Source organism: Hyaena hyaena, unplaced genomic scaffold, assembly GCF_003009895.1.
Source record: "Hyaena hyaena isolate Hyena2069 unplaced genomic scaffold, ASM300989v1 scaffold_462, whole genome shotgun sequence".
NCBI classification, from domain to species: Eukaryota; Metazoa; Chordata; class Mammalia; order Carnivora; family Hyaenidae; genus Hyaena; species Hyaena hyaena.
This window is the reverse complement of record NW_024081092.1, coordinates 550,449-562,598: the sequence shown is the minus strand read 5'-3', so window position 1 is coordinate 562,598 and position 12,150 is coordinate 550,449. Positions and strand designations below refer to the sequence as shown.

General features: G+C 35.9%; 1 protein-coding gene across 1 annotated transcript in view; it reads left to right on the top strand.

Moving 5' to 3' along the window:
- TYR (tyrosinase) overlaps positions 1 to 10,280 on the top strand; it is a 96,980-nt gene extending 86,700 nt beyond the window's left edge. Inside the window, exons 4-5 of the mRNA XM_039253686.1 lie at positions 616 to 797; positions 9,777 to 10,280. Coding sequence (XP_039109617.1) covers positions 616 to 797; positions 9,777 to 10,006 — 412 coding nt within the window. The 3' untranslated portion in view covers positions 10,007 to 10,280. The remainder of the gene's footprint in view (positions 1 to 615; positions 798 to 9,776) is intronic.
- Positions 10,281 to 12,150: the final 1,870 nt, after the last annotated feature.

The following is a 12,150-nucleotide window of genomic DNA, read 5'->3' as shown; positions in this document are numbered from 1 at the left end:
ATGGATATCTGTGATTGAGTATGGATCATATGGTCATGCTCTAGCCTCAGAGGAAGTTGGAAAACCAAGTCCAAGTATTTTTAGTCTCCATTATGGGAGATAAGCTCTTTCTCACCCCAAACTTCATTACGCATACCCTTCACCAAACATAACAAGATGGTTGAAATCATTGAAAGTCCCCAACCATAACAACAACAAAAATGACCAAATTCTAGTACTGATTCCAACTTAGTTTTATATGTTCTTTCTTTAGGCTAACTTACTTTGGGACAAGAAACATATTTAACTTACAACTCTGACTCAGTTGTCATTCAACCAATAATTGCTCTTGCTCTGCAGCATTCTGAAAGGTCTAAACTTGTCATGTAAAGTTCATTTACCTGAGATATTCCCTTTCCATAGTTACCTTCTCATATTTCTTTCAAATGAGTGAGCTTCATCAGGGCCTGACAGAATGAACTAGTGCTTTACAAAATATTTCCAAGCATGAAAAATATATTTGGCATCCTTCCATGTCTTGGGATTTTAAGATATACCTTATGCTTTTACTTTAAGAATTATAAATATTTCTTTTATAAACATGTTTCTAAGCCTGAATAATCCTTTTCTCTATAGTATTTTTGAACAATGGCTCCGAAGGCACCATCCTCTTCAAGAAGTTTATCCAGAAGCTAATGCACCCATTGGACACAACCGGGAGTCCTACATGGTTCCTTTTATACCTCTATACAGAAATGGTGATTTCTTTATTTCATCCAGAGATCTGGGCTATGACTATAGCAACCTACAAGATTCAGGTAAAGTTTGGGTCACCTGGGTGGCTCAGTCAGTTAAGTGCCCGACTTCGGCTGAGGTCATGATCTCACAGTTTGTGGGTTTGAGCCCTGCATCAGGCTCTGTGCTGACAGCTAGCTCAGAGCCCAGAGCCTGCTTCAGATTCTGTGTCTCCCCCTCTCTCTGACCCTCCCCTGCTCATGCTGCCTCTCTTTCTCTCTCTCTCAGAAATAAATAAAACATTTCAAAAAAAAATTTTTTTAAAGATTCAGATATAGTTTAATTTCTTTCACATGAAATGATGAATCTTGTACAACCAATTTCTTTTGAGAAAGTATATAACCTTCTGTTTTTACAATGTTATCCCCAAAGCCTCCAAATTGGTGAAAGAAAGCACACAACAAAACTTAATTTATGCTAATTTATTATTATATGAACTAAGTTTCAAGGATCTTTAATTTCATATCCATTCTGCTTAATATAGAGCATTTTATATATGGCAGCCATGGAGAGAACACTACAATTAAAATCAGAAAGGAAACAGAGGGTTTAAGACATAATTCTATCAACTGACTGTTAAACGACCTTGGAAATTCTGCTCCAATCTGTGAATCTGTTTTTTAACCTGAAATATCAGGGTCAGAATACTTCAAAGAGATATTATGATAATTAAATGAATATGATATATTAAAGAGTCCTGTGTGGTATGGCACAAGATAAATATCTAGTAGTTTTAGCGAGGCCTGGGTGGCTCTTTTGGTTCAGTGTCCAACTCTTGATTTCAATTCAGGTCATGAACCCAGGGTCATGGAATTGAGCCCTGTGTTGATCCATGCTCAGCTCGAGCCTGCTTGGGATTCATATTCTCCCTCTCTTTCTCTCTCTCTCTCCTTCCCCTGCTTGCACACACACTCTCTCTCTCCAAAATAGATAAGTAAATAAATAAAAAGAAAAAAAATATATGTATAGTACTTTTAGAATCATCTTTGGAAGCTTTCTGCTATGGTTACCAAGAAAACTTGTGGATGTTTTTATTTTAAGCCCAATTAATAATAACAATAACAACAATAACAACAGAAAGAGGAGGAGGAGGAAGAAAAAGAATGAATATAATATTATTGCTATGACTATGATTAAACTAATAATATAAAACTCTAAGGTGATAACTATATCTGGGCTTTAAGTAATCTTCATGAGTAGAAATACATCAATATCTTCCTAAAAAATGAGAAACAGGTAACAATGTCTTCCCCCACCGAAAAACCTGCTACATGCAGATCTCGTACATACGTTACTAATCAGTCATATATTAGGGTGAGTATTATTATCTCCAGAAAGAGGTGAAGCCACTGATACTATGAGAATTTAAATGACTTCCCCAATATCAAACACCAATATGTGGAGGAGCCAGATGTCAATACTATATGGCCCTCTCTTCATTTCACTACAATGCTCTACTCTAACACAAGAGGATCAACATCCAAACACAGTAAACAAAAACAAAAACAAAATATATGGCTTGTGGGTAAGAGGTATTCAATAAGCATTGATGTTTCATTATATTCATTGATAATTCATAAAAATTATAATTCATAAAAACAAGTAAAAGAACAAATTAATGACATTTACCAACGTCCTACCTCTTGTGATAGATTTTAAGAACATAAAGGACTCACATAGTTCCAAACCTCAAGCTCTAAATTCAGTGTGGAAGTCAGATGATTGTGCAAGAAAGTACAAAACATCAGTCTGTGTTAAGTGCAGCAAAAGAGTCATAAACAAAATCCAACAGGAGCACAGAGGAGAAAGCAATGACTTCTGAATAATTCAGCCTAGAAAGACAAGACCTTGAAAGATGAACAGGCAGGTAGCAGAGAGAAAATGGTGGCGAATGTTCTACATGAAGAGAATAACAAGAAAAAATAGAAGTGGAGAGTGTATGGTGTATTTATAGAATGCAAAATTCTCCTATTTGAGTAGGATAAGCAATGGAAAATTACCCTAAGGAGAGAAATGGAGTCATTTCACAATAGCTAACACATATTGAGTACCGTTTTATGTGCCAGAAATCTTTCTAGGTGTGCTGTGTGCATTATTTAAACTTCATAACTATCCTATGAATTAGGTACTATTATTTCTTTTTTCCTATTCAGGTGAGGAAACAGAGTCCTAAAGAATATACATAACTTGTCTCAGGCCATCTAGCTAGTATGTGGCATAGCAGAACCACAATTTAGGGCTAACAGGAGAACCTATATTTTATCAACATTTACCTGCTCTTTGGGAGATCATTAGTTGAACAAATATGGCTTTGATTAACATATTTTGCTTTATCTGAAAATCATAGGCAATGGAAGGAATACTAAAATGGCTGCCATTGGAAATCAGTTCTTTCAAAACATTGAGATCATTGAAAGCATTGAGAAAAGAGAATTTTGTAAAGGGCAGAGGTATGGTAAGGGGAGGGCTTTCTGTAAGTCAAAAAAGGGACAGTCTCAGGTAACATGCTTTTCCTTCCATCTATAAACACCCCACCATACATAAAGGAAGGACCGTATTTGTAATGGCTTTTCAAAGATTCACCACTTAGCGTTTTATGATTCCCATTTCCAAAACATGCCAGATTATTTCATTGGCTCATGCTTTTAAACATGCTGTTCTCTCTGGCTAAATTTTGATCCTGTTTATCCATTTGTCAGCCTCTCAGATATTAAATCATTTTATGCATATATGTAGTCATGTTTAATCATTCCTTTATTAGAGTACATGGTAATTTGTTATATATGAATCTTTCCCTGCTCCACCTTGACTGTGTACTCTAAAAGATTAGAATTGTTATCTTTCAAGCTTCTCTAGTTTAAATATCAAATGATATCTGGTATCATTGGGGTGAAATCAATGAATCAATTTGAGTACAAGTGATATTGATCATGAAGGGCAGTATCTCTTAACCAATATAAGTAAAGCTTGCTAGAAAAATGTCACCCCTCTTAATGCCCAGGTCATTTTTAGATATATCTTCTTAACATATTTCAAGCCTTCTATCACACTAGGTACTTTTGAGGTGGTGTTACTGATTTATTTATTCTTTCTACATATATGTATTTAATAACTACTTTGAACAAAGCATGGTTGTAGATACAATGCATACAGTGGTAAACAACAGAGTCTCTATCTTTATGGAGTCTACATCCTAATGGAAGACCTTAAACAACTACTTACCTAATGACTTATTTGTAGATATACCTATGTCTAGCGGTCAATGAAGTGATATTTCAGAGGATATCAGTATAACAGGAAGAAGTAATTAGTTGAAAAGAGGGGGGGGGTCTTGATTCTAGGTTTTGGCCATATTGCTAAAATAACAGACACCATTGATAAATTTTAAACATTGTTTTGAGTTTTCTAAAGATTACTGTTGCTGCAGTATGTAGGAAATTTTGCAGCAGTTGCAAAGCACATTCAGGGAAGGTGGTGAAGATGCTATTACAAGAGTCCAGAAGGTAGGTAGAGAAGGAGAAAACATGAAAGAATTTGATATTATTTTGAATTTATATAAAATGTACAGAACTTGGAAAATGATTCTAAGGTGAGAATCATGGATTCAAATGAATCATAGGAGATAAGAAAGTAGGGGATATTAGGGATGCCTTTAAGCTTTCTGGCCTGTGAATATGATGAATGGTGATAGGTTCACTGAGACAGTGTCAGTAGGAGGCCAGACATGGTGGGGATCTCATGTTTGCATTTATTATGCAGAGAAATGGGATGACAGGAGATATCAGGGTAAATATGTCTCTGGGGGAGCTGGTTGGCCTTGAAACTCAGAAGACATTCTGGCCTGCAGATACCAATAGGATAAAAGTTATAGACATCAGAAGGTAAATTATTATCTCTGTGAATCTTCACAATCTTATGTAGTAGTGATTTTTATTTTGTTTTGCTGGTAAATTGAGAACAGAAAGGTAAAGTGATGAATTCTAATTCACAAAGCTACTAAAAGTGGCTAATATTGAATCCCAAACTAATTTTCTCCCCATCACTCCACACTAGAGAAGGTTCTCTTTAGTCCCTATGTGCCTTGTACATTATGTTCCATCTCATGGCTCCTTCTCTGGAGACCAAATAGGTAGTTTTTACTGAAAAGGCAATAAAATCCATCAGAGGAAAGAAGGGAGAGCGGGCTCCAAGAGTCACATTAGGGTCTTTAGCTATTTATTATTTATTTCTACTTAAATATTTTTAAAAATTAAAATTGATTTGAGATGTTGTATTTGTTTAGGCTACTTGCCATACAGCTGTGAATCTATACCATTAATTTTAGAGAAGTTTGACTTTAAAATCAATAATAGCAATTGCCTATTTTCTATTTTATGAATTATTCTATCATTTCTTTTGTCCATTCCAGGAGTTTAAAATTTATTCTTATTTATTGTTAAACTTTAGGCCTACTAAAAAAAAAATCTTTAAAAACTGCTTCATGTAATTTAGTTCAAGAAGTTTATTATTCATCATTCAGGTACTCATGTTTATAATTACTTAAGTGTTTTCTGTAAAAGGCAGCTGGTGTCTAGCATTTGTCAAACATTTTCTCTTATAATCGAATTTAGTGATGCTTTTAAAAATTGAGCAGCAGGTGATTTTGTCTGCATGCATAACTGATTAAAAGGCGAGACCAAAAAGCTTTGGCAATGAAAGGTTGTGTCCTTAATGCTGTTGGAAAATGCAGACTTGCTCTGTGTATGATACTGCTCTATCGAGAGCTTCCTTATCCCAATATATCCCTAAGACCTTCACATTTGATTTTAAAAATGAGAAGAGGAGACACGATCACAGTACTAGAGCACCCCATTCTGCAGTTGCAATTTGATGACGGGGCTTCTATCATTCAGAGATGTGTTCGGTAGCTATGCTGCCTGTGTGTATACATAGGTACATGCTGTTCCCTTTTTCCTGGAATGGCTCACCGTCATCACATGCTCAAGTTTTCATTCATTCTCCTACTCAGTGAGATAGTCTTCTGGGAGGCTGCCCTTGACTCCCCAGACAGATATGAGCTCTTTCCACCAGGATTCCATTGTATCTTTTGCCTACTTCCATCATTACAGTATCACTCTTGAAATAATTTGTTTACTTATTGGCCTTCTCTTCCAGTTATTGTTTCCTTCAGGCCAGGGATTCTACTTGTTTATCTTTTCACTTACAGTGCCAGGACCACCACTTGCCATGTAATGTGTCTCAGTGCACATTTGCTTTCTGAATGAATGAATGAAGAATGAAAGATAAAACAAATAAGACATAATACTTGCCTCTCCAGAACTTATGAGGCTTTCAAGCCTGAAAATACATATAATACACATAAGTAATTACATATAATACATAGAGATAATTACAACACAGAGACAATAGTGCCAAGGATCACAAGGGAAATAGTCTGAGAATCCAAAAGAGAGCTGACTTGAGTCAGTAATCAAAGCAGTTTTGACGAAAAAAACTCTTATTAGAAGCAGGCTCAACTGAAATACTGTTGAAATTATGAAATAACAAGAATTGTTAACAGTTATAAATTGCTTTCTATGTTCTAGACATTTTCCCAAGGGCTATAGATACATTGTCTGGTTTAAATATTATAGGCAAACTTTCCAAGTTACAGATTCCTAATTCATTAAGTTAGGATAATGGTCCCTAACTAACATACGAGTTTGTTTTGTGGGTAAATGAGCCTATGGTTTGAACATGATAGAGCACAAAACAAAAGACTTTATTATTATTCTGAAGAGAAAGGCTAACAAGAAAAATGGAATTTAGGTAGGCAAGGCAAAAATAGAACAATCATTATATTAAGAAATAACTTAAAGTTGCATTCTTTGGGTCAAAGCAAGGAGCTGAGAAAGTCTGAACTTTCATGTGGTGCCATTAAGAAATACAAAGTGTTTCAAGGAAGTCTATTGGTAGCAGTAAAAACTGAGACCACTTAGAGTGAACTGAAGTAGAGAGATTATAAGAGAAGCTGAAGAGCAGGACAGGCAGAGACAGTATTTTAAAACTGACTTGAGCTAAGCCTGAAATAGAAGAAATCATATTTACTATGGAATATCTATATACTCTGCATTTTGCTACTTTATTTTATTTTTAAATGTTTTATTTATTTTTGAGAGAGAGGGACAGCATGAACAGGGGAGGGGCAGAGAGAGGGAGACACAGAATCTGAAGACAGGCTCTAGGCTGTGAGCTAGCTGTCAGCACAGAGACGGATGTGGGGCTCAAACCCATGAATCATGAGATCATGACCTGAGTTGAAGTCGGATGCCTAACAGACATCCACCCAGGTACTCCTATGCTAGATATTTTAAACATACTTTATATACCGAAATGACCACTAGCAATATAAGCCAGGCATTTGTAGTCCTATTTTCAAATTAATTTTAAATATATTGAAAACACTAACTTTCTGATATTTCTTTTTAATTTTAGCTTTTTGGCTTTCATTGTTTAGATTTAAATATCACAGTTCTTAATGTTTCATATAATTTATTTGGTAATGGTGTCCCTTCCGAATGAAGAGAAATTCTAAATTGTAACACTGTTCAAATTATGCTTAATGAGTTCTAGGAATTTTAGAGGTAACTTAGTGACAGCTGGCAAAAGATGGTGTCAAGGAGAGAAGGAGAAATGGACAGGATTTTAGCCCTATAGCCCCAAAGAAGCCAGGGAAGCTACACCTTTATCTTCTTTGAATAGATATTAGGCTTTAGTACTGTGAAATTCATTTTTAACAAATTCTCTTGATTAAAAAAAAAGGAACATTCTTACTTTAGTCGTTCTGAACATTACTGAGGTTTATGGTGAACAGTGAGACTTTCATTTTAATTTTTATTTCATGTTGCTACCCATGCTTTCCAAGGTATATTATTAAATAAATATTTTTTTTCTCATTGGTTTGTGGATCTCATTTTTATTATACATGGAGTTTGCATATACATAAAAACCTTGGTTTGTGAACATAATTCATTCTGGAAACATGCCTGTCATTCAAAGCACTCGTATATCAAAGAGAATTTCAAGAACCACTGGCTCAGTTGTAATCATATAATGTTCGGCATCACGTACTACTCATATTGTAAGACGTCACTCATTTATCAAGTGAAAATTTATTGGAGATGTTTGCTCATCCTGCAGAACACTCACAGAGCAAGTTACTCACGATAGGTGTTACTGTAGTTGCAATTCCAGAACTTCCTAAGGTTTTTACTCCAATTTTTATTGTCCTGGACATATAATTAACTTTTCTAAATAATCAGGACTTTCAAAAATGCAAATGGCAGAAGCCCCATAGGAATGAGATTAGATTTAAAAAAGGTATTTTTTGGTTTAAAAAAAATCCAAGGAGGGATGAACACTCAAACTCTGGGAAAGGCAGAAATGCAGCTGAGACTGAGGAAGAGCAGGAACCAGGGAACTAAAAGCCCTAAAGACTCTCTGTGTCTCTGTCCCTCTGTCCCTCTCACTATCTCACTCATTCTCTAGCTCTCATCTCTATTTTTTGAGGTGCATTCATCCTGTCTTCTACAGGTTGAGAAGTAAGGCTATCATTAGCTCCTAAGAGCTGATAACAGCATCACAGTGAATTCTGAGAAGTGATTCTGATTGGCCCATCTTGAGTCAGTGGTCTACCATGTACCAATCAACTATGGCCAAGGAAAGAGTTTGCAAAGAATATTATAATTCCTGTACAAGCGAGGGTGGAGCAGGTACAGGTTCAAAAATCTATGGCTTAAATAAGTTACTTTATTTATTGCTCAAATAGCAATCTTGGCATATTGTTGAATATCAGCTCCATAATTTCAGGGTCCAGTGCTGCTTCATTCTTGTTTCCATAAGACCTAGGGCTTAATCTGGCCCACACGGTCCATGATGGCTCATCAACACACCACCTGCATTACAGCTAAGCAAAAAGAAAAAAGGAAAACAGAGAAGACACATTTTTTTCTTTTTAAGGAAAATGCCCCAAAGTTACATATATTGCTTCGGCACAAGACTTGAGTCACATAGACATCATTTACTACAAAGTAAGCCCAAGATGCACTCTCTTCTTTGTATACAAAATGAATAGGAATATCTTGGGAGTTTCTTAGAAATAGTGATGGGTATTTTTAAATCAAGCAAAAAGATACAGTAAATTATTAACTCCAAGGGGAAAATAATGTAAGGAAATATAATCGTTCCACTGTGAGTAAAACTTATATTCTAAAACTAATGAACGGGTACCTGGGTGGCTCAGTCTGTTAAGCGGCTGACTTCAGCTCAGGTCAAGATCTCATGGTCTGTGAGTTTTAGCCCCGCGTAGGACTCTGTGCTGACAGCTCAGAGCCTGGAGCCTGCTTAGGTTTCCATGTCTTCCTCTCTCTCTCTCTGCCCCTCCCCTGCCTGTGCTTGCTTGCTCGCTCTCTCTCTCTCTCTCTCTCTCAAAAATAAATAAACATTAAAAAAACTAAAACTAATGAAAATCCTAGATGTGGATGTCACCCCAAATCGTGATGCATTATGCCAAAAAGACTTAGGAAAGAAAAGGGGAGTTGTGAGAGAACAATAATCATTATTTCATGTGAAGGACTCCAGATATAAACTTGATGAATTAAAAGATGGTAATATTTGGTTATTACTTTTAAATATGGAAGCAAATATCAGAATAAAGAACTAAAAATCTTAATAGCTGACTTGGTTATAGGCACTGCATAATTTACAGATCAGGTGTTATCAATCAATTTTAAAACGTTCCAACAAGGAGGTATTATGTTCCTGTCTTCCTGATGAAGAAACTAAGGCTTAGGAGTATTAGGTGTGACTTTTCTGAGCTCTTACTAAGTAGCAGAGCTGGCATTCAAACCTAAGCATCTGTCTCCACAGTACTCTGCAAAGATAATTAATGATTATGATGGTGATGATGATGATGATGCTAATGATGACAATAGTAAAAACATTGGGATATCTTTCTGTTTCAGAACAGGACATTTTTCAAGATTACATAAAGCCCTACTTAGAACAAGCAAGTCGGATTTGGCCATGGCTCATTGGGGCTGCTGTGGTAGGCTCTGTCCTCACTATTGTGCTGGGAAGGCTCACGAGCCAGTTGCATCATCGTCGCAAAAGAAAGCAGCTTCATGAAGAAAGACAGCCCCTCCTCATGGAAAAGGAGGATTACCACAGCTTGTTGTATCAGACTCATGTATAAAAGGCTTAGGCCACAGAGTAGGGCCCAGAAGGCTTACCTCACTTTAATTCAAATGATGCTCAAGTCCCAAGAGCAGTCCCTGGTACTGGTTTGTGAAGACTATGATCAGAATTGGCATCTAACAAAAAAAGGTACCCCCCTCCTCCAATTCAGGTATATATTCTACCTGTGTTTGCCTCACTGCTTTTCGATCATCCCTTTGACAGTTTTCCTGACCTGTATTTCTAAGAAAAAGATGCCATTTGGCATTGAGTAACTGCTACTTGTATTTGAATGAAAGTGCTCTTATAAAAATGTGGGAATAATTTTGATTTTTCCTCCTGACTGTTTAATGAAATGTTTCTTTTTTATTGTCTTCTTTCTTTGATTTTAATAAAATAGTAACAAATTTACATAGACTGACTCCTTTGAGCTTGGGAAGTACATTTTTATTTTCCTCAGAAAGCATGTTTGCTTTATGTTTTACATTCTTGCTCCAAAATGTGTTAGGAACTTCAAATAAACAATAACCTTTAGCTGTTTCCTGCCTTGGTTCTGAATATGTGTTTGAAGGTCACCGAAAATAAAGGCCCCACCCCTACAACAAGTCTGGCTAAGTACCTGTTTTAAGATGTACTCATTAACTATGTTGATAATGGCGATAACCCCATTAAAAGGGTTTTTTTTTTGTCTTCTAAGAAGCATTTTATTAGAGAATGTTTAAAATGCTACAAAACACTTGAAGTTTGAGAACTATTATGTGAATTGCCTGCTTGCAATTCTAGTAAAATAAGATTTGTTTCTCTTGGCTATTAAGACCGTAAATTAGGATATGCAGTTAATCCTGCTGCCTGAATTTTTGGGTCTCATTGAATTTCTAAAAACAGTACAATTGATATTCCATTTCTATTATAGCTGTGTATAGCATAAAAGACAAGGACCTGTTGGTGAAAGTTACAGGGGACCATTTTGGTTCAATAAAAGGGAAAACTGTCCAATATGCAAAGCTTTCCAAAACCAAGAGGGACATCGTTAGGATATAATAAGTAGTTGCCACTATAGTTCTTCACATATAGGTTGGATAGCTAATTCAACTGGAATTCTGTAAAGAGAATTTAAGTATTAAGTTTATAATAATACTTATTTAAATTGGCTCAGGACTCTTAATTCCCCACTCAGAAACAGGGCCAAGCATTCTCTATAAACAGTCCCTGTGATTCTTGCACAGTATTTCAGGGTATTTCACCAGATTCTAATTTCCACTTTCACTGGATATCCAAACTCAGTTGCGCTGTCCTGATATCCTCTATCTCATTTTCTCTCTTATGCCCGCCCAATTAGTGTTTGTCTGCTCAGTACTTTCAATAAGACATTAGTTTTACTACTTGATTTGCATTTCCCACCTCCTTTCTGAACACTATCTTTTACTGCCTCTTGATGCCAAGCTTTAAAGACAGAAGTGTCTAATCCAGGCTCCCAGAAATCTGCCTGGCCTGGCACCTGAACCTGTACAGGTCTGGGGGAGTATTTCAAAGGAGACCTGGTCACCTGGTTGGTACCTTTCAACTACGATATCTCACAATTCCTAGAAAGTCTGAAGCTTAGTGTTCAGATTGTTTATGAATGCATTTAAAAATGAGTGGACTGAAAACTATGAGCTCTTAAAAATGTCTTTATCTAGAAAAAACTAGATCAAGATCACATAACTTTAAATTATTACATTTTATTTAGTCCCATTTTCAAAGAAAAGCAAGAAATCAGCCCATTAGACACACTGGTCAAATGATCTTGGCTAATTTTCATCCTGAATACATATAAATTCACAATTATTGCGGAGGTAATTCTTTGACTCTCAGAAATCACTAATAGTTAATAAATTCAGTTATATAGAGTAATACTATCTTCTAATTTCCATTGGTTATTAGACTTATTGACTAGCTTGTCTAATTTCAGCTGCTTCATAGAGAAAAGTCAAGCAACAGATAGGGAACAGCATGCTTACTTATGCTTACTTACCCCATGAAAGGGTCTGTGGGGCCAGCAGGTAAATACAGGGATTATATCCTCAATTTGGTACATTGCCAGAAAAAAAAAAAAGATTTAAAATAAATTAACAATGGCATCTGAGGACCGGATTCAATTTAGTTGGGAATTGGAACCAGTAA